The sequence below is a fragment of the Tyto alba genome, unplaced genomic scaffold (genome assembly GCF_018691265.1).
Source record: "Tyto alba isolate M040663 unplaced genomic scaffold, T.alba_DEE_v4.0 Super-Scaffold_23, whole genome shotgun sequence".
Lineage (NCBI taxonomy): Eukaryota > Metazoa > Chordata > Aves > Strigiformes > Tytonidae > Tyto > Tyto alba.
In genome coordinates this window covers 27,160,997-27,183,160 of record NW_024881297.1, presented here as the reverse complement: position 1 = coordinate 27,183,160, position 22,164 = coordinate 27,160,997, and the positions used below count along the sequence as shown (strand labels likewise).

The following is a 22,164-nucleotide window of genomic DNA, read 5'->3' as shown; positions in this document are numbered from 1 at the left end:
GGAGTTTTCAACTGGGTGCCCACGGAGACTGCAGGTGGGCAGCAAAGGGATGATTAACGTCGCCCATCCTGTGTTGATGCAGCTTGGGACTTCTTAAGTCTCAAGAACAGAGCAGACAGTCCACTCTTGGAAATAAATCCTATGTTCAAGTAGTCAACTGTGAAGGTACGTATGATGCTACTGCAGCTTGCTATTCCAAGCAGAAATGCCTTGCAAACACCTTCAAGACGCACTGAAGTGAATATAAATTCAGTTTTTGGATGGGAAGAACTGAGCTGCTCTTTGTGCTTTTGCTAGGGAGGATCCCTGGCCAGCTCCGGCCATTTGCACCAGAGCCATGACCAGATGTTTGGGCACAATGTGCCAGCAGCAGCCAGCACACAAACCGGGAAGCTGGTACCCGACCCTGCACCAAACCCACGCGCAGTCCCTCTGCACAGCACCGAACGCCTCGCTCTTTACCCGAGATGTCCCAGGGACACCCCAGCTGTGCCACTGCAGCCCCCACACCTGCTGTCACACTGGTGGAGGTCCAGGACACAGGCACCCCTGCCCACCCACCCCACTCAGCTCACTGCCAGGCAGCCCCCAGGGTACCCCCCGCAGGGAGACTGGGGATACCCGAAGCCACCCCACCCGGCCCCCGCGCGGCCGGGGGCAGCAGATATCCCCTCCCCAGGTGTGACGGGCCGGTTTCTTCCCTTTATTTTCCCCGAGCTGTCAACTTAGCGCATCTCACCCAGCAAAAGAAAAGCCCATTTCTCCCTCAAATGCACCGGGGAATACAGAGTGCACAGCCCGGGGAGGGGGCGAGGGACCCCGGGCTGCCCTCCCTCCCCGAAGGTGTAGCTCCCACACGTTTTTGGGTTGTTTGTTTTTTTTTTTTTTTTTTTTTTTTCCTTTTATTAAGAAAAAAAAAAAAAAAACAAAACAGTGGGCGCTTCCCCTGCCCCAGGACGGGGGCCGCGGAGCTGCGCGGCCCGTTCCGCGGCCCAGCCCCGGCAGCCGGAGCGGCGGGGGGTGGGGGGGGTGTGTATGTGTGTATGTGTGTGTGTGTGTGTGTGTGTGTGTGTGCGGTGCTCCGGCGCAGCGGGGCATGGCCGCGCCGCCCAGGGGTCCCCTCCCGCCTCTGACAAACCGGCAAAACGGGCAGGGCTGCACCCCCTGCCCCGCCGACCAGCACGGCCCCAGGGGTGGGCAAACCGGCGGGGGAAAGGTGGGTCCCAGCCACCCACCCCAGGCGTTTCGGGGGGCGGCCCTCATGCCCCCCCCCCCCCCCCCAGCACACCGCAGCCTGGCCGTGGAGAGAGCAAGCGACCCCCTCCCCAGCCACCGTGCCCGGCTCCTGCTTGCCCCACACTACAGGGGTGACATTTAGGGACGGCGGGGGGACGAGGGGGATGCCCTTCCCCATTACAGCACCCAGCGGGGCTTTTCCGACCCGCTTGCTTCCCCAGCACCTCTTGCCCGCTCACGGGTTTCCTCACGCACGACATCCCGGCCCCGTCGCTCCACCGTTTGAGGTACAGGGGGGCACCTCTGGCAGGGAAACCAACGTCCAAGGAGCTAAAAAGGAAAGAGGAAAAAAAAAAAAAAAAAAGAAAAAAAAAAAAAGGACAACTCTGGTCTCTCAGGCAGCGCTTGTAACCTCTCCTAGCCCAAGGTACAGCACCTTGCTGGTTTGAGGGACAACAGGAGCGGCACAGGCTGCTCCTCCCTTTCAATTTAGCAAATTAGCAAACAAGCCTCATATGAGTTTTCGCCTCCCGGGCAGCCACCGGGCCGTCCTCACCCTGCAGCAGCAAGAGCCGCTGCGGGACCCGGGGGGCAGCGCGGCGGCCGGGCCTGGCCCCTGCCGGGGGGGGGGGGGGTGAGTGGGTGAGTGGGTGGCTCTCATCACCCCACGCAGGGAGCGGGGGCCCTGACACAGGTGGGTCCGTGTCTCGCACGGCTTTTGGGAGGGACTTTCCCGGCCGAGGCGGACACAGGGGACCCGCTTGTACCGGTGCGGTGCAGGTGGCGGGGGTTTCGGTAGGGGAGGCGAGGAGTGAAAATCCGCCACTCGCTTAGGCGGGTTTGAGCAGTGTGGGAATATTGACCGATTACCGGGAAGATTGAAGAACTTTTTCCTGGGAAAAAAAAAAAAAAAAAAAAAAAAAAAAAAAAAAAAAAAAGAGAGAGTCAGTGTGTTGCTCTCGCCCGCAAGACGCCCGTAAGCTTTTGTGTCTGTTTAGCTGCAACCTCCCGGTTTTCTTTGTTGTCGGAGCGCATTTCACTCTCGTGTGAAAGTGTGTCAACTCTAACCTTTCCTTCCGCAATTCTGGCACCCCTCCAGCCCCCCAACCCCCGGCCGGCCCCCCCCCGCCCCGCGGGCTCAGCCAGCCACAGCACCTCGCCGCATAATGAGCAGGCATTTCCTCCCCATCAGCATATGCAGAAAGGTAATTAAAACTGTTTAGGTATTTTTGTTGTTGTTGTTGTTGCTGCTGCTGCTTTCCGAGGCTCAACAGCATAAATGCAACTTCTGCTCAATTAAGCTCTGGGATACAAATAAAATAAAAGACGGTCTTACGGCGGTTCTTTATTTCTGCACGTTAAAACTGAAGCCTGAGATTTACAGACGCCCACTCCCACCCCCAAGGAAGGAAACCTTCAAATAAAGATGTCTCCAGCTGAAATGACCATTATTATCCACAAGCAGGCACGTGTGTGTGTATATATATATATATATATATAAACGCATATATACGCACACACACGTACCTATATATAAACCCCAAATCTGTTTGTGCCTCTTCCTGCTAATGCTAAGGGTACATTCCTCCCCATTACAACAGCATTTGCACATTTATAGGAGGAATAAAGAAAAAAAAAAAAAAAAAAAGGATGCATGATACGTGTGGAGGAGCCTTTCCTCTGCCATCCAGAGAAAGAAGAACTAAAAGGATTATAAAAGTTCAGATTAAAATGATATAAAATCTAGCATTTGGCTCCAACACTAGTGCCTTGGTCCTCTGTAGCTAATCTGTATGCACTCTGTGACCTCCTCGCAGCGAACCCTGCTAAATATATTATTCCCACGGGGGCTTTCACTGCTGCTTGGTGTCAGAAATCAATATGTATGAGGCGCGTGGATGGGAATTTCTAATAGATCTGCCTGGCCCTGTGCTGCTTTTCAATATCTGCCTTGGACTATTAGTGCCGGCTCGGTGCCTGTGAAATAACCGAGATAATCTTTTAAGGTGCACTGTTAAGGTGGAACCTAAATGTTGCCGTTTCAATTAAAAAAAAAAAAATAATAATAAAAAAAATATATATTCATAAATCAGTCAGCACTGCGCGTAACCTTGTGTGTAGCCCGATTATAAACAATGATGGGGATTAAAGTATTAGGGCGAGTATGCTAATGTCTAGATTTCTGAGGAAGAGCTTAGCTCCTTTCTTATTTTTTTATTAACGGAAAATTGCATAGATTCACGGGGCGGGGGGGGTGAGGAATTAAAATTGGAGGGAACAAGGGACAGCACATTGTCTGTGCAATCGCCTCCATGCCGGCGGAGCGGTGGAGGTGAAAGAGCAAGATCGTTATATTACTGCAGATAACGCACCCATTTTACCTAAGCGACACCAGACCATGGTTCTGCAACGCTCTCCATTTTAGACTGGTTTGTGCACTCTGAAATTATTGCCTGATTGATCCCGAGTGTGGGTTGTTTGTTTTTTTTTTTTTAATTATTATTATTTTTGAGGGTGGGGGAAGGCTTTTTTGGTTTTAGTTATTGCATAATTCCACCCGGTCATCCTTTCCCCTTCCTCTTTTGAAGGTGCTGAAGGTGAGCGGGAGAGTGCAGGGTGATGGGTGCCCCCCTGCAGACCCCCGCACCCGGGGCAGCGTGTCCCCCCCGCACAGGCAGGCAGCGGAGCGAGGCTCAGGTTTGAGAGCCGGCTGTGGGGAAGGCAGCGTCCTGCTCTTTCATTCTCCTTCTCACTCTTTGTTTTCAGTTGAATGCACAGAGGAAGCTGTCTCAGCTCAGTGCACAGAGGTGCGGCGTATAAAAGCGGTAACTTGCTAAAGGACCTCTCGCTCTCCCGGTTTGGTTTTTTTGTTTTTTTTTTTTTTTTTTTTTTTTTTTATTAGGGGAAAGGTAATCACTAATCCATGCATATGCTCCTCCGGCTTTGCAGGCAGCCAGGCTGAGTTCAGCTCTGTGCTGGTGATGACAAGTGGAGAGTCACCACCCCAGAGGATCCATTTTAGCCACGTTTAGCTCTGCCGCCCTTGTGAGGTTGTCACCCTACGAGAGGTTGAAGAACTGGCACGCAGCCCTGGTATTTTTCTTTCCCCATCTCTCCTCCCTGCACACTTCACTTAGCATGGTCCAATCTACTTGACAACTCCCCGAAATGCCCTCAACTGCTTGCCTGGCCTGAGCTGGAGGCAAGGGGTTGGGGGTGAGCACCCACAATTAAGGATATGGGTCTGGGGAGAAGCACAGGGAGAAACCTCTAACCTAGGAGTGTTCACATGGTGTCGGGCCCATCCATCAGGAGAAAAGTGAAAGGCTCCAAAAGGAGGTTTTGCCCATCTGAATTTCACAGCAACCCCCTGAAATGAGGAGAAGACAGAGTGGGATCTGTTTGGTTCTGTTTTCCATAATAAGTGCACTTTTCTCTGCAGGTGTCATGGCCCCGCAGGATGCAGCGTCGCTTCCAGAAACAAAAACCCATCAATGTTACCTGAGAAATATGAACATGGCTTTTCAGACACTTGTCTGCATCTGCTTCAGCCACTCTTCTTCTGGTTAAGCATTAGCGTGGTGCACAGCCATAAAGTGGAAAAAAGAAAAAAAAAAAAAAAGGAAAAAACTCTGGGTGGCTTTTGAGTTTTTTTTTTTTCTTATGTTCATCTATAAATAAGCCACAAATCTGCTCCTTGAAAAATTTCACCTGAACATACTTCTGTCCCGCACACTGTATATAAATAGATCAGAGCTGCAAAGCTCAATTCTAGATCTAAGAATCCACCTGCAAAGATTGTGGGTCTTTACACCCAGGGAGCAGCTTGCCAGCAGCTCCTCTGGAAAACAGGACGAGGCAGGCACAGCAGGGTGGGTGCCCGTCCCAGGCCGGAGGCACCGCTGCCCACCCCCTCCAGCCCCCCCCCCCCAGCCACAGGAGCTAAGTTCCAGGCGTGTAGTTTGGATTAACTATCCCCTGCATCTGGAAAAATGCAAATGTTTATAAAGGGCTCCACCATCGCCGGTGGTTTTATCCCGGATGCCAAGAGCCAGCTCGCTCGCTGCCTCAGCTCCTCGCAGTATTTATAATACAAACACTTCTAATCTAACACACGCAATTCCCAACAGTTTAATAGGGCTGAAGTTCCCTTCCCGCCTCCCCTTTCTCAACCCATCAATTAGGTAGGTATATGTGAAAACAAACAACCTATGTGTTTTCTGCATCTCTAAGGAGGTGTAATGGTGCGAAGTGCTGGTTATATGCATTTACTGATGGGAAAAGAGGAGCTGAGTGGGTCTTTGTAAACTGCAGGCTTCGTTTTTTCCACAAATGCTATAAAAAGAGCAGCTTTCAGCAGCGCAGGCAGGGTCGGGGAAGCAAAGGGCAGGGGAAGGGTTGCACGCATGCTGCAGCCTCGCTGGGTGGCCACCGTGTCACTGGCAGTGGGAGAGGTGGGAATGAGATCCAGGACCTCACCCTGACGCCCTGGATGGGGCAGGCACCAGGCTGCAGCCCAGCATGATTCATGTCCCCGGGCGTGGAATTCCCTCACCTGTTTTCCTGATGCGTTCAGTCTCCTGTCTTTACATTTACAGGAGCAGAGCAGGTTGTGGGAGTCCCCCATGGCCCGCAGCTGGTGGTTACTTTTAGTTTGCATTGCTTCAGACAGTGTTGACTACCAGACATCAACTACAGACCCAAGTCCATATCTAAACAAAGAGATTTTAAAAATCCATTTTAAAAAGCTGTACTCATACCTATATTTCAGACAGGTTGCACACCTCCAGTTCTCAGAGGCCTTCAAAGCAGCAAAAACCCACGTTGGGCACCATCAAACCAGAGCCCAACACATGAAGCACCCCTTGATCTTCTGAGTAACTCTTGCGGTGTAAAATATCACCAAGGTGTAAAATCAAGTGTGCACATGTCAAAACAGTGTGTAAGCCACCACTGGCAAAATCACTTAAGCTGTTGAGGGGGGCAGCCTGCGGAAGGTGACCCAGCTGCTCCTCACGCTTGCTACTACCCCGTGCCACATCCGTGCCATCACAGCACCCGGGCAAACGCCCGCCTAGGCAGAGTGCTGCTTTGTCTGACCTTTTGCCATGACCTCTGCCTCATTGCCTCACAGCCCAAATTTGCAAAGATGGGATTTGACAAGAGGTGTCACGTCCCTTCCATCCTAAAGGCAAATAAATGTCCCTTTCGATCACAGCTGTCACCCACTGCTCATTGCTGAGCGACACCCCAGCCCAGCAAATTACTCCTACCCCAGTTGCTGCCAGCATCTGAAATACGATTGACTTGGAAACGCTCCTGGATGAAGGCAGAACCAGAAGTAAGCCCAGACTACAGGTCCACCCTGCAATACTTAGGTGCAATAGATACCATCAGCACCCGAATAAGAAAAATCACTTTTCCAGCAAGCGTGACCTTTTTAAGGGAGGGCATTATACAGCCATGTTGTTAAGGGAAACACCGTTAAATCGACTCACTGGAAATCGGCTGGTGGCTGTAAGGGAACACATGATGATGCAGCCCAGCCCACTCGTGCTCTCTCTCTGTGCTGCCCAGCACAGGTTGATGGTTCAACACCAGGAGCCCCTTCCCCTGCACGTGTGGGCTCAGGCATGCTGCTGCCCACAGCCCTGCTGGCAACGGCAGTGGCCGGTGCCCCAGGGAACTGGGAAGGGAGCAGGAGAGGGGTAGTGGCCCGTGCATAGACAGCAATACTTAATTGGATTGATATATGGGCAATGAAGCTGGAGGTCAAGCCCATGGTGCAGAAGAGGCACCGGTGTGGGAGGCAGCCACCAGCAGCCCCCGTTTACTGCTGCGCAGCTTTGGGCTTTCCTTGCATGCTCTGGGGAAAAAGGCTGCCACTGCCTGGGGGAGGTTGAGGTCTTCTCGTCCACCCTGCCCCCGGGGGTCCCCACCATGCCACTTGGACACCACTGCAGCTCCCCGAATTCCTCCTCTGGTGCCCTGCCTAGGTGCTGGGTACACCTCTGCGGGGCAAGTAAGAGTCAAAGTAAAAACAGGCTTGAGAGCTCACTGTGACAGGTGTCCGAGAGAACAGGAGTGAGGCAAAAATGTCGTCAAAACCCAAAACAGAGTCCAGAGCAGCACCACGTAGTGTGGGGCCAGCACAGCCATTGTGTCACGCTGCAGCCCTCCCATGCCAGTCCCACGGCTGGAGCAGAGCGTCCCTGCAGGGCCCTTCCCAGGGATGTGACCATACCCCTCACACCCCGCCAGGCTCCTCAGCTGCTGGAAAGGACTATGAGGAGCAACTTTACCTCTTGAGGGGCCAGGGAGAGGTGGGTGCTCGACTGGGGAGGCTGCGACAAGGGAGGAGAGCCCAGCTGGGGCCGCAGGCAGGGCCAGGAGCCTGGGTGCACCCACAGGGGCACGGTCATGCACCTGGCACCCCATGCTCACCTCCTCCATATGCCCCCAGGCAGCACTTGTCAGGCTTTTTTCCTCTCCTGTGTCCTCTCCTCGAAGCAGTACCACCTTCCTCTGGTGAAGAGGTGGGGGACAGTTTGACAACACATTTCCTGGCACAGCAAGTGATACTTGCATGCATTTGGTTAGGGCTGTGCTTGGGGTTTTTTTAGTTACCCCCCAAAGCTGCCATGCCTTTATTTTTTTTTGGGGGGGGGGGGGCATGTTTCAGTACTGTTTCAGCACTTCTTCCCTGGTTAAAATATCCTCACCAAAAGCTGTCCTTCACTGCCACAGCTGGATGCCCCAGCGGCATTCACGATCCTGACCCAAAGCTGGGCTCCCCATTAGAAACCTACTGGGAGCAGCTGTCCTGGGGGGCAGAGCCCCCCCGGCAAGGGGCAGCAGAAACTGCGGGCCCCGCTCGGCTGAGGCTGGGCTCCCCCCGCTCCTGGGCCTCTCGGGAGGCGAAGCAATTCATCTTAGCCCTTCTCAGCAAATCACTCCTGTGACCACACAACGCGAGCCGGCCATTCAGGCTGAACCCTGGCCGTGTATTATCCAGGCGGCGAATCCCGCAGAGCCCTGGCAGCTCACCCCCGCTCCCGCAGCTCGCCCTGCCTCCCAGACAGCAGCTCCCACAGGCTGTTACTGCGGCAAAGGCAAAGCTCCATCCTGTGGAAAGGGGGCAAAATTTTACATCTCCCCACCACCCCCCAAAAATTGTGAGCACAGCCACTGCTGCACTTGAGTTTACTCCAGTGCAGTCCCAGCTGCTCCAGCAGCCATCTGGGGCTGGCAGCAGAAATATTCGGGGGGGACCTCCATGCCTTGCTGCAATATTGGTGCATGGGTCTCTGGGGAGAGGGAGGCCAAACATGATGGGATTGCTTGGCTGAACTAACCAAGGTTAACCAAGGTTTCTTGGTCTTCCCTCTTTTTCTCCTCATAAGGAAATGGGGGTTATGGGGCCATTCAGTGGCAAGGGCAGTAGGCAAGGGGGAAGGGAGGAAGATGAAAGGAAGGAGAATGGAGACAAATTGCATGGCGTATCTTTTAAGAAGTAAAAAGTAGCATCAGAATAACAAACCTAGCCTCCAGCCCAGCACTGCCTGGTAACACACACATCCACACACATGACAAACAAGTGCAAATGCTCTGGGACATGGTGGCACCGACGAGTTCACCAGCAGAGACGGTCTTTGGGCTGTGCCTGGTGTGCTCAGGCTGGCTGGGACGTGGGCACAGAAGCAGCTGCAGGTGTACCTGTAAGCCTGTGCATCAGCATGTGCCCACACGGGTATCTCTGCCCCTGCTCCTCTGCCCAGAGGTGTCCCTGGCCCCAAGCTCCAGGAGTAGAGAAGCTGCGTCTGCGCAGACCAGGCCAGCCCTGTACCTCCCAGCTTGGCAGCTGCTGCCTCTCAAATCGAGCCGGGATCTGGCCAGCCGCCTTCGGTGACCCTGTAAGGCAGGCCTCATCCACATCTTTGAGGCCAGATGAGCAGTTTCTCCTCTCAGCCCCATGGGCTGCACCAGGGATGCTCAGCTCCTGTGGTTACCGCAAGCTGGAGCAGGTTTGCCCACCCCAGCGGCTCTTTCCCTGCCTCCTCCCCAGATCCCGCCAGGGGTTTTGGACAGCCCAGTTAAGGCATGGCCTCGAGCAGCCTGCCACCTGGTTTCCATGGCCATTGGTGGCTCTGGTACCCAGCTCAGCCACAACTTATGGGAATATGGCAGTGGTGGCGTTAGGCACAGGCATGTCCCTGGTAGGGTCAGATGAGGAGCGGCTTTGCTCCCTGGGACAGTCCTCTCCAGCAAAAGTGACAAAGGCAAAAGTTGTAAAGGCAGTGTTCAAGGGAAAGGCACTGGAAAAAGGGAATTCAAGAGACAAACTTCATGTTCTGGGCTAAAAAAGCAAAGAAGCACCTGCCAGTGCAAGTTTCCCATTTCCCAAGAGAGCAGCCTTCCACTCCCCAGCCTCCTCCTCCCTTGTCTGCAGGCAGAAGCAGGGGAAAGCAAGAAACACTCTGCATTTAGAGTAATCTAAGAAAAATGCCAACCTGCCACAGTCCCCAAGATTGCTTTTTCATGGCTCTCTATTCCAGGCTATGCTGCTTTGATGCTTAGAGCCTGTGTTAAGGACCACCGAGGCTTGTCACAGCTCAGAGCACCCACCAAGGCGAGCAGAAACAGTCACCCAGCAGCAACGGCCAAATGCAGCATCCCTGGGTGCCGAAACCCACACGAGTTTTGCCTCCTGCATCTGCAGAGGGGCAGGAGCAGACCTCAATTCTGCAGGTGTGGTAATGGCAGCAAAAGGCACTTGGACACAAAAAAATAACTTGTGGAAATAGCAAGAAAAAAAAAAATCTCCCTTTGGTACAGAAGACATCAGGAATTCCAACACCCACTTTGTTTAAGTGGAAGATATTTGAAGGAGCAATGACAGTCCACAGGAGCAAGAACCACAGCGATTCCACATCCCACAGCTCATGCAGATTGCTGCCAAGTCAGTGGGAAGGTGACACATCACATGGAGAACAACAACAACAACTTAAAAATAATAATTAATTAATTATTACTGACAAATGGGGCGGAGGGGGGGTGTGTGTGGAAATCCCAGTTGCTGATACAAATGAAACTTGGCTTCTGGAGTTTCTAGCGATAATAAATATTTAAACACTTTCCTTGTTTTAACATAAAGCAGAAGAGAAATGCAGCGACTGCGGTGGGAGCGGCGATGTGTCAGAACAGCAGCGTGAAGCAACGCATCAGAACACAGTCGGTGGCTCACGCCCGAGCGGTGGGGAGTGGGGAGTGGGCCCAGCACACCCCTGGCACAGCTCTGCCCCCAGGGCATTGCAATCACCCCCGGGGGAGGTTTCTTTAAACAACCTTCCCAGATATAAACTGCCTCTGCGCCTAGCACGCCGGGGAGGGAAGGGGACGAGCCAAAAGCAGAAACTGTGACCTGTGTGGTGCACATGCCAGGTGAGCAACTCACCCACCTGCTCCCCGGGGAATGATTTAGCAACCGTGGGGAGCTGTTCAGCCAGGGCTGCCACTGCACCAGGAACCACAGCCACCCAGCTTGGCTTGCTCAGTAGCCATGATTTCCATCACACAAGCAGTGTTTTATGCTAAGGGGATGCCTACCCAAAAAGTGCTAGCCCACCTGGGCTGCCTCCAGCCTTCCAGGTGGGAGAACAGGCCTGGGTCTTCCCACGCAGCGCTGCAGCTAATGCCCTTCTCGCTCCCTCCTTCACTCCCAGCAAAGCCAGTGGTAACACCTGCAGTCCACATCACCTAAAGTGCCTATTACAAGGTCCCGTCTTCAGCAGTTGGCAGCTTTATTCAGACCTTTAATTCTGCGGGCTGAAAGCTTCCAGGCAAGGTGTCTGCCTTGAGCTCAGTCTGCTTTCAAAGTCTTAGCAAAACCAAGTCAGCTGTTTCCAATAAAATAATCAGGGAAAAAAAAAAACTAGCCAGGGCCTGGCTTATTTTAACCTCTTTTGCAGAACCTGTAACTCTGGCAGGGGAAAGTTTAGGATGTGCCAGTGATGGATCAAGCACACATCTTACTCTCTGCCCCTTAGAAGTCCCCCTCTAGATTTGGTGAGCAGCAGCATTTTGGTGCAGAAGTAGCCTGCATATTCACTGGTGCCATTACAGTCTGTGGTGGTGTCCTGCCCCTGCCATGCTCGGGATGTGAAAAGTTCAGCATCAACTGCTTCAGGCCAGCATCCCCCACTACTTCCCCATGGAAACTGCTGGCGCAGGCAGAAGAGCAGCAGCTGCAGAGCACTGCTCCCTTCCCACCTCCGATGCTTGCCAGGGTGTCGCTCTGCACCCCGAGCACCCTACCTACCTTGCAGGTGCTCCAGACTCCAGGAGCTCCGGCCTCTGCGCAGCCGCAGCCCCGCTGCCTTCCCGGGACCCAAACCAGGCGGCTGGGGACCCGCCGGCAGGAGCCACAGCAGCCGCCTTCCTCTTAGGGAGCGGGGAATTAAAGGAAGGAAATACAGGGGAAGGGAGAACAAAAAAAAAAAAAAAAAAAGAAAGACTGAGCAAGTGAGGTTTTTTCCTCTGTCTGGCTTGGGGGAGCTGCAGTTTTCCCTGTTTTCTTTTCTTCTTTTAGCTGCTGCAATTCTGGCTTACGTTATTGGAGTAAGATGTGCTGGGAAGAAAACAATCAGCTCATAATCCTGCTCATGCTGCTTCTTTGCGGTGAGATTGCCTGGGGATCCATCCACCTCCTATAAAAGTCGCTTTTCTAGGAAATGGAAGGTGGGGCCAGACTGGTGCCCCCCAAAGATCCCTGGCGAGGATGGCTCTGCCTCTGTCAGGCTCAGTGCGTGCAGAGGCTGGGTCCTGTCTAGTCCAGCTGCACAGTTCTGTGATACTTGGTCTCACTGCTTGAATCCAAGGCCTGAAAGTTGACAAAGCATTAGCCTTCCTTCTGCTATCAAATTCCTGTATGCTTTTTGGCGAGATTAAGATCATGTGTGTGACCTGGGCCTCCAGTGGTCTGAAAAATACAATTTTTATGCATAATGTTTGTGACATGCATCAGATTCACATATGGAAAGGATGCCAGCTTCTTTATATCAGACTTCTCTACATCACACCTTTACTTCTTTACGACGTGTAGCTGTACGCAGGCATCAGGCCAACCTATTTCCAGCCCTGCTGCCTCTCCTCACAGAAATGCTATTCCATCCCAACGGTCTCCTTGAAGAGACCATTTAAAGGGTTACCAATTACTGCCAGCTTACTCATCTATTGAGGTGCCTTAAACAGCTATGACATGAGAATTCATACTCCCTCTGTTTACTACCCTTACTATCAGCACTTCCAAGCTGTTTGAGTGTGAGCTAGCCGTCCAAGAGAGAAAATACCTCAGAGTCACCCACAGAGCCATCTCCGACCGGACTTCTGCCGGGCAGCGCCGGAGGATGCCGGCCCCGGCCCGCTGAGAGGTCGCCTGCCCGCACGCGCGCCGGCTGTCCCCTGCCCCAGCGCCCAGACAGCGAGGAGCATCGCCCAGCTAGAGCAAGTGAGCCACACTGGAGGCAAATGCTCTGCTTAATTGGTCTCAGCTGGAAGCTGCTCTGTGCATGTCAGCGTGTTTAAGGAAGCGGGTCTACAGGAGAGAAGACACCAGAGTAACCAATTAAAGAAAACCCCTGACTTCCCTTCCCCCTCTCTCCCAGCTGAAAGTTTGTTTTATTTTAAACGAGGAGTGTTTCTCACTGTCAATGAAATCAACCCGAGAACAAGGTTTTGCTGTTGGTATTTCCACGTTTACTACTGATAGCACCTCTGAAGATAGCTACAGAGACTTGGTTAAATCAAGTCAAGGTTTGTACCTTTATGCCTCCGTTTTAATTTTTTTTCTTAAAAAGAGGAAAGAAGCAACGCAAGGAAACTCTTCATCCAGTTCAAATCCAAGTTTATTAGCCTGTAAAAGTCTGTTTCCACAAAGTAATCATAAGAAATGAATGAATGTTTATGGAGTGTAGCATAAAATATACCAAGTCAGCCATAGGTTGGAGTTTATGATTGCTCACAAAAATTAATCAGCACATCACATGGTATTGCATCAAAAAGGCAAATCAGTCCTAGGAATGCAAACAATCAGGATGAAAAGGCAAAACAAGTAAGAGCAGAATATCAGAAAGCAATAATTAGTTCACAGTTCCTAATGTGGGTGACAGATTTCTTTAGATGAGGTTATTTGCCCACTAATTCTCCAAAAACAGGTTGAAATCCAGTCATTATAATTTCACATTAAACAGTACATTCCTGGTCAGCGTATCAGCTGGTCAAATTCACTATCAATCTCTAGGTATGACTATTAAAATGTTGGCATAAGAGACTAGGTATGCTCAACAGTCCAGCTACTTTTCCTAAAGCCTGGTGGCCTCAGACACTCACAGCTAGAAATCAGAAGCTAACGCGAGACGCATGGGTTGAGATATTCTAGTCACTATCTGGAGGTGCAAACCTTCTCTTAAGAACCCTCCAGCACGCTACCTGTTTCATCAGATCTGAGTGGGTTCACCTCTCTCCTGGGCATAGCAAACCTGACGCCCTGGCAGGGGAAGGGGTGTTGGACATCTTGGCACAAACTTGTGTGTGTCGCGTGTACCAGGGAAGCGGCGGCGGGAACGTCCCCCCATGGGTCCTGTGCGCTTTGGTGTTGATCTTCTGTAGGGTTGTGTCTGATGGCCAAGCTGATGGACGGACTTTGCTCGCAAGCTACAACCAATGCAGAGAACACCCATGCTAGGAGATTTGGGAAAGCAACAGGGGTTCCTGACCTGGGCCAACTCTTCTCTCTCTCTTTCCAAAGGAAAATGTCTAGCCAAAAAGAGATGTATTTCTTCTAGTGTTTTGGGTTTTCCTCAAGAAGTACAGAGGGTTAGTGTTATTAACTCTGTAAAGACAGCAGACTTAAAGGAGTAAGGGAAGAAAGGCGTTCTTTTCTCAGATGTGGGATGCTTACACACATCATAAACCAAGTTGAGGAAAACTGCACTGAGTAATTAATCTGGGCTCTGGCTAACATCATGACACCTGCCGATCTTTCTACAACAATTCTGATGAATTATTTTCTAACAAAGATCCTTGACTCTGCAAGTCAAAGGGGCCTTATACAGGCCAATGAAACCACATGGAGAAGTCCTATTAGACTAAGAAGTATCTTCAAAGTTTAGTGGGAAATAAACCCATTAGGGCTAATTTCTAAAACCCCTTTTTCAGGGAATGGGCAGTATCATGACAAACTATTCCTACTTCTTAAATTAAGAATAATATGACAATCCTTTAACATCATTTGAAAACTCAGAAGAGCAATAGAAATACTTCTTGAACATCACAGCTCCTTTAGGCAGTCTAGATCCTCGTCTTGCATGATTACAATTTGCTATCTGCATTTTCTTAATTCTGCCTATCTTAGGCCAAACTACCTTGCTGAAGGACCCAGCTACTCAGCCAAGGGTATCCATCCTAAAAACCAAATGGCAAACAGAAACAAAGCTACGGTGGGAACAGATTCCAATACCTTTGCTGATGCTGAACTTTATCTTTCTTTCCTCAGATAGCTTCAGTGGTCTAAAACTTTGTTGTATGTTCTGTGGTTATTACTGAGAAGATGTATTTCTTACCTTTATAGATTTTGGGACCATCTACTCGTGCTCACCACACACAGGTGACTGAGTAGATCTTTACAGCAAAGTAAGGTAGAACTTATAACTAAGTCACCTCTATAATATCCTCCAATTTCACAAGCTATATAGTAAAGCCCATGGGAACCTGGGGAGGATGAGAGCCTCCCAGAAGGCATGTTGCCCTGTATCACCAGACCATTCATAATTTAAGGCTTGTTTCTTAGAAAAAATATGACAGAGCACTGAAATGGCTAGTGGCAAAACCAAACTGAGTCCAACACAGACTAGAAGAATTGAGATTCCACACAAAAGGGTATTTTCCTTTCTTTAAATATGCTCAGTAATGAGATTGTCAGTTTTGGCTTTGAAGAATTACCTGCTTGTTGTCCAGGGGTTTTTTTACTTTTTTTTTTTTTTTTTAATTAAAAATTAAAATCTATAAAAAGCTAGAGGTAGTTTTAAACTGCAAGGTTCATATCTGGGGCAAGTATTTCTCTGGAGCCAAGGGACATTTTTCATTCAGACTAGTATAAAACAATACTTGAGGGGAAAAACAGTTGAAAGAGAAAGCATTAAAGGTATAGGAACTCAGAGACCTCTTCCTGCTTCCAAATCGACCAGCTCATGAAATGAGTGTATTTCCTCCCTGTGCATTCTATATTTAATCCAGAGAGATCACTGACTACGCCTGAGCAACCTGGCAGCCCTTTTCCTCCTCTTCAAACAGACCTCAAGATTCACTCCTGGCATTGCCTAATGAACAGTCTACATCTCCCAAGAACATATATCCTTATGGATTTCAATGAGAGTGGACAGGATCAGCGGGAAATCCACTTCTATTGCTTTCACTTTTGTTGCTTCCTTAAAAAAACAAAAGAATACACCAAGGCTCCCCCTGGAAAATCAGTTGACATTGAAGGAATCTCACAGACCAAAGGATCTACCTCATGTTTCAAACCCTTTCAAAATCCTGTTTTGGCATCTAAGAGCAGACATTCTGTTTATTAAAGGAATATTCGCAGAAAAATTCCATTCCAAATTTCACCCAAATCAGGTGATGTGCTGCTGGCACAGTCACCAACTTTCCCACCTATCTGAAGTTGCTTTAATGTTGCCAAGTAGTTTGGGGAAATAAAATGGCAAGAGGAAACTGTTTCCTTTGCTATGTGTAGTTTATGAGGCAGGTAAAGAGCAAAACTTTGAACTGAGAAGCAGTAAAACAAAAAGGAAGATAATACTGCCACTCTTTCACAAACCATATTCGCGATCCCAAATACTCCAACAGCAACAGGATGATCTAATCTGACTGTTCAAAGAGTTACAGATGAGATTTCACCTTCAAATGCTTTTCCCTGCAAAGCTACCTGCTAATTTATCACATCACCCTCACCGGTCCACTCCTTTTATACTACTGAGGTCTGCATTAAAGGGTTGAAGGCTTTTCTGCAATCCATCTTGCTCCTACTTCACTAACCTTTTTGTAGCCTCAAAATCTCAACATAACATTCCTAGTCTCATAAAGGCGTTGTGTTTTTTTTTTCCTGCTATTTCAAAAAAATCCAGAATACAAGGTTACCTTCAAGTACACAACTTACTGGGTTTCTATAGTTTGCCAATTGAGAAGGAACTAGTTTTGTAGCTATTGTATGGTCACTTCATAAGCATTCATTCCCATACGCAAGACTGAGGTTAGAATTTGGAGCTTCTTGCCCATTTTGAGGATTCTTTTTTTAAAAAGGTTTTCTTTGTTTAAGATCCCACAAACAAAACCTGTTTATGGAAAAAGAGAGATATTTTGAATACTAAAGTCCTTTATTCAACAACACAGAAATATCACAAAAACAACTTTACTGGGCAAATTGAATGTTTTTATACAGTTTTGTACATGCCCCATAAGTGATTATTTTTTTTCATAAATACACTGTTTTCCAAAACTGTTTTTTTCCATAATTGCACAAGCATACATACACCTTACACAAATATCTATTAGAAAATTTAATAGATAACTGCACAGTTCAGAAATAGGAGAACACTGTGAAAGGAGTACATTTCTGTGGCCCGTGTTTCTGAAAAAACCCTCCTAGTTCCCTGCAATTGTGAAAATGGAGTACTTTCTAACATAGGAGCTGTCTTTTATTCACTAAGAATACAGTAGAGCTCAGCGTGAAACTGCCAAATTTAATAAAAACAAAATCTGAAACATTTAGCTGTTACATGAGAACCCACTGTTTGATATCACTATGCATCTAACCATGATCAAAGACCCACTACTGCTTTTTGCTGAATGCATTCGACCCTGAATGGTATGTTCATTTAACTACTTTCTTTCTTCATTATTTGATTATAGATATAGTCCATTTAAAGACTTTATATTCTTTAACATTAACTGTAGGACTTACATACCAGGGGTTCTGTACAAAAGGGAGTATTTTCCCTCTTAGGGAGGGTCTGTTATTAATTGACAGAATGGGAACATGTGCCTCCCTTTCAGCCTTACCATTTTTCATAAGTTTATCTGGGGTATGCCAAAAATGCTTCCATTAGGTTTAATGCTCACACCTAGAAGACGGCGAAAGTATGTTCTGCCTTTTTTTTTGCCTCTTTTTTCCTTTTTTTTTTTTTTTTTTTTTGTCGTGAGAATGAAAGACATAGAGGAATACAAATTCTCATACTGGAAAATGAGTTTGAACCTCATGAAAAGTACAAATTTGGTAATTAGAACTTGACAATAACCCGATTGACAAATATGTGTATAAATGGGGGAGAGGGGGAAGGAGGGAGAGGGCTGGGGTGGAGCGAGACAGGCCAGAAAAGGGATTTCTTTCTTCAAACATCACTAATTAAAATGCTCTATGCGCACTACATCATATAAATACTGTTTCAGCAAAATCTAAAAATCTGATGGTGCAAAGGAACAACATCCAAAATGAAAACCATATGGGTAAATCAAAGAAAAATCAACTCTTGTTCATTTTCAGTAATTAACAGGTTTGCTTGCTTGTTTGTTTGTTTTAACAATTTTGAATTGACATGTAAAACACCACAATTACAATATACAGATCCATCAGTTCTTTAAAACAAAACGACAAAACAAAAAAAGAAACCACATCAAGACATGCAACATTAGGGTATTAGACAGTAAGTACATTGCTATGAATATCTTTGTACACCTAATGTAGCCTGAACTTAATTTTGTCTCTGCTTCTGTAAGAGCAATCACAATTTTCCAAAAAGCAAGGCAAGCTTACCAGCCAGATGTGCAAATAAGGCTTCAGTTTGTAAATCAATCAGCGTTTTGGTAGCGAAGACCTTACAGAGCTTGTATTGGTCTAGTGGTCAGTAACAGAGGCCCTAACCAAAAAGTCTCCAACAAAAAAAAATTCATATGCAGCTGTCATACAAACAGACATAAAACTCATTGAATGGGCACTGGATGAGTATTAAACTGAGGATCTCTTACAAACTGCGAGAGGGGCAGCATGATAGAAGCATTTCAAGTGTGACATTCCATCTCTGAAGCCACGTATGGGACGTCGTACAACGCAAAGACGTAGACACGTGCATCGACCCTAAGCTGAGGACGCAGGTGTAAGCCCAGCCCTCCCACGCTCCTCCAGTTACACCGGGTCACCCACGCTCTGCCCGGCCCTGCTGACACACACGTGTGACCTCAGGAGGTTTCTCTCATCCCTCGGGCTTCGCCTTCCAGGCCGTTCCCAACACCCACGGGTCCCGTGAGCTCCCTCCCCTGCCAAAGTTCTCCCCCACCCGCACAGGTCCCACACAGCGGCGCTCCCAACCATCCCGTGTGCTTCACCAAGTGAGTGTGACTGGGGGCCAAAGGCTGACGGACTTAGCGAAAAACAGAGAAAGTGCTGAAACAACAGGAGATCTGAACGTGCTGTGCATCATTAACCGGTTATTTCCACGCCCAGCACCTTGTCTATGAAAATACTGGTAGCCCTATCTTGTATAAAATGATAAATCTATCAAATACATGGCACAACAGCATTTGCTTATTTTGATGAGATGGCCTTCTCACTCATGAGTGGTATGACGAACCCAAGCAATAAAAAATTATGATCAACTGATAATAAGTATCCCTAAGTTCAGTATCCTCCATATTTTTTACGACATGCGAGTTATATCCCTCCGTGTGCTGCCTTTTTGAGGAGCAGACATTTCCTTCGTGCAGCTAGAGCAGGAAGAACAACGGCGGAACATTCTTCTGGGGGCCTAAGGGACCAGCCGTTCAGCAAAGCTGAGATCAGTGGACCAAGAAACAGGTGGGGAGAAGCGGTGTCTTTTTTTAAACATTTTTTTTTAAAGTTCATTTTTATACCGCAAAAATATCCAGGCTCTCAAATGAACACAAGTGCAAGTGAGACCCAAACCAGTCCAACTGTCAAAACTCACTTAACTGTGAATAGCTCCACTTGGACCAAAAATACAGCATTCCACTTTATAAAATATTTACTCCATTGACAGAAAATGTTACATAAGAACTCATAGGTGAAGGGTAATTAGGCTGAGTCATCATTTTTCTAAGGTCTTGTCCTCACTTTGTTTTGCATCCTAGAACAACCTTTTATATAGATGACTGGTTTTGCACATCTACCTATGCTGGGCACTCCACCTCAGAGCACAGTGAAAAGCGAGTCAGACACCAGACAGCATTTTTGGAGAGACACCCCTCTGTAAAGCTCCTCTGGAAGCAATGCAAGTGCACAAACCACTACTCTAATATAGTGCTTGAAAGATTAATTTTAAATGTTATGTCTTCCCCTCTTACACCACCACGACGGGAGGTAATTGCTAGATGCGTCACAATCTTTTTGTCTTGGAAAACTTGGCATCAAGTCTCTATGGAAGGATGCATGGTAAAACAGTGCTGCTGTTGCTGCTGCTGCTAAACAACTAGCAAATTAACAGTTAAAGCTAGAATTTATTGCTCCGGATTTAACTCGCAGAACCACACTGTTGTGTACAAACCGTTAATCTCCATAGATGCTCAGACATGATTGTCTCCTTGTGTCTAAACACACAAAATACAAGCGGCTATCTGTACAGTTTACAGTACTGAAACACATATATTTGAAAATGAAGTATAGATATGTTACTTTTCAAAGATACATGACTTTATAGCAGGGGTTTACCCAAACTTTTTTTTTTTTTTTTACAGCCACTTTAAAAATAGACAACAACTTCACTAGTATAGCTAAGTTACATCAAAGAAAGAATCAGTGTACTGAATGTGAAGAAGCTGGCCAATTCCCCAGGCTCCCAGATTTTTGTCTTTTGCTTTTGAGGAAACCCCTATACATAAATGAAAATAGTGTCTGAGTATATTCTTCAATGGTGGACTAAGCAGTTTCTTAAAACAAGACTTTAGCTTGCCATTCACTTCGGACTGCCTTGAAAATAAGATACACTACTGCTTAAAAGAACCATCGGAATGCTTCAGCGCTGGGAACAGGTGTTCTCTAAAAAAAAAGCAAGAAAACAAGTTAAGCTTTCTTTTGCGGCATTGGCACACTTGAGTTCTTCTAGTTGTTATTTTCCTTTAAATTTTAGGCATACTTTCAGTTATCTAGGAACAAAATGATGCCTCACATTGCTTGACAATTAGTAGAAACATCCTTTCTCCAAACACACACCATTTTAGCATCACACACGTTACACTGTACTCGGTATATAACACACCCAGCATGCTGTCTTCTCCTTAGCTAGTTAAGCAAGGTAGTCATGGAAATGTAAACATCGCTAGAAAAAAAAAATCTCCTGGAAAACAGACAGCGCTTTTAGAATAACCACACAGTTGTACAATGGTTTCTGCCTCTGCTGTGGCATATTGCACGTGGTGGGTTTGCAGGTTAGACACACGCTTTGGCAAGAACTCTTCTTTTGATAGGGGAATAACGAGGGCATTGATCTGTCATTCAAAACGCGTGCTTGCTGTGTCTACAGATGCCATGGTCGGCATTTTGAAACTTGAGGCTGGCCACCTCACTGCATGTTTAAACTGCAATGCAGAAAGCACTTAAGCACATCCTTGACTTCATTTCAGCGGGGGAAACATCCTACTGACCCGGGGGACAGGGGGCTGCCCAGACTGCCCACGTACTTTCTTTCACACACATGCTGGATTTTTGCTTACGTAGAAATAGCCTACTTGCAGAGTTGGTACCCACCCTCATTCCCCCGCCTATTGTCCCCCGCAAAATGATGTCCACTTGCATTCAGGTGCCTCCACACACATTTGAGTACAGGCAAATTCCCTTCCCAGCTTTAAAGTACAACATACATGAGAGACTGGAGCACTGAGCCTCCATGGGCTGTGTAATTTCTGTGAGGTACTTCTTGAATGCAATTTCTTTCAAAGTCAAAAGATAACGAAAGTGCCCTTGAACCCAAGCATCTAGACCCACACGTCTCGCCTCCAGAACTAGTGATGATGCACTGACCAGGGAGGTGAGAGCAAGCCCCGAGATGACTTTGTATCAGTCAGCCCCAGCGCACAGGTACCTGTTTCATTAAGAACTGCCCACAAATAGTAGCATCACGTCCGACAAAATTCCCCTAAAAGCAAAATGCTGGAAATTTGCAAATACATACTTGTAATGAAAGAGTTCTCACTGACTTTTCTGGTGCCATATATAAATACCATGTCTCTTTTTGAAGGATTTCATTCATTTTTGTTTCAGGGAGGATCTTTTAAATGTTTTCCTAGTTTCTCCATAAAAATCCAATAAACCATGGACCCTACAGTGTACAGTGTGCATTGTACTTGATATCAGAATATTTCTTTCTGAATATTCTGCTCATTAGTATGGCAAGTATTTTTTATTGAATAATTAGCCCATTTTGTGATAGTCAGGCTCAAGCAGTACACGGCTCCTCTTTATGTAAAAGCTGTATGAAAGGGGAGCTCTTATTGTTATGTTTATCGCTCATGCCCATGGAAATACCAGAGCTGAAAGTACTTCTGCTGTGTCACCAGAATTCTGACCTGTGGTCAATTCAATACCCACTCCCCTTCCGCAAATGTTAGGCTTTAATAAATCATCTGAAAATTAACTTCCAGAGACAATGAGCTGGCTTGTTGAATACAATCACTCTGACCAGTATGTGTTTTCTTTGTGTCGGTGGTCCAAAAGTAGGAATTGCTCATATCCATCTTTCCCAGTCCCTGTTCTGCCCCCTTACATGTGTCTAGCATGAGCACAAGTAGTGACAAAGCACAGCAACCCTCCTCCCTAGGTATGCCAAGGAGAGCTAGTGCAATCACTAGACCATCCGCACCGGT

At 47.8% G+C, this 22,164-nt stretch overlaps 1 protein-coding gene across 4 annotated transcripts in view; it reads right to left on the bottom strand.

Moving 5' to 3' along the window:
- The window catches only part of CXXC4 (CXXC finger protein 4), a 124,154-nt gene that overhangs the window by 84,737 nt on the left and 17,253 nt on the right, over positions 1 to 22,164 (bottom strand). For 2 of the 4 annotated variants that reach the window (XR_004407805.2, XM_042796389.1), the window contains exon 2: positions 13,122 to 20,341. The exons of the other annotated variants lie outside the window; for them this stretch is intronic. Coding sequence is in view for 1 of the 2 variants with exons in the window: in XM_042796389.1 (XP_042652323.1) it covers positions 20,297 to 20,341 (45 nt within the window). In the remaining variant the exon portion in view is untranslated. Of the gene's footprint in view, positions 1 to 13,121; positions 20,342 to 22,164 lie in introns of those variants that run through there. 4 annotated transcript variants of the gene reach the window in all.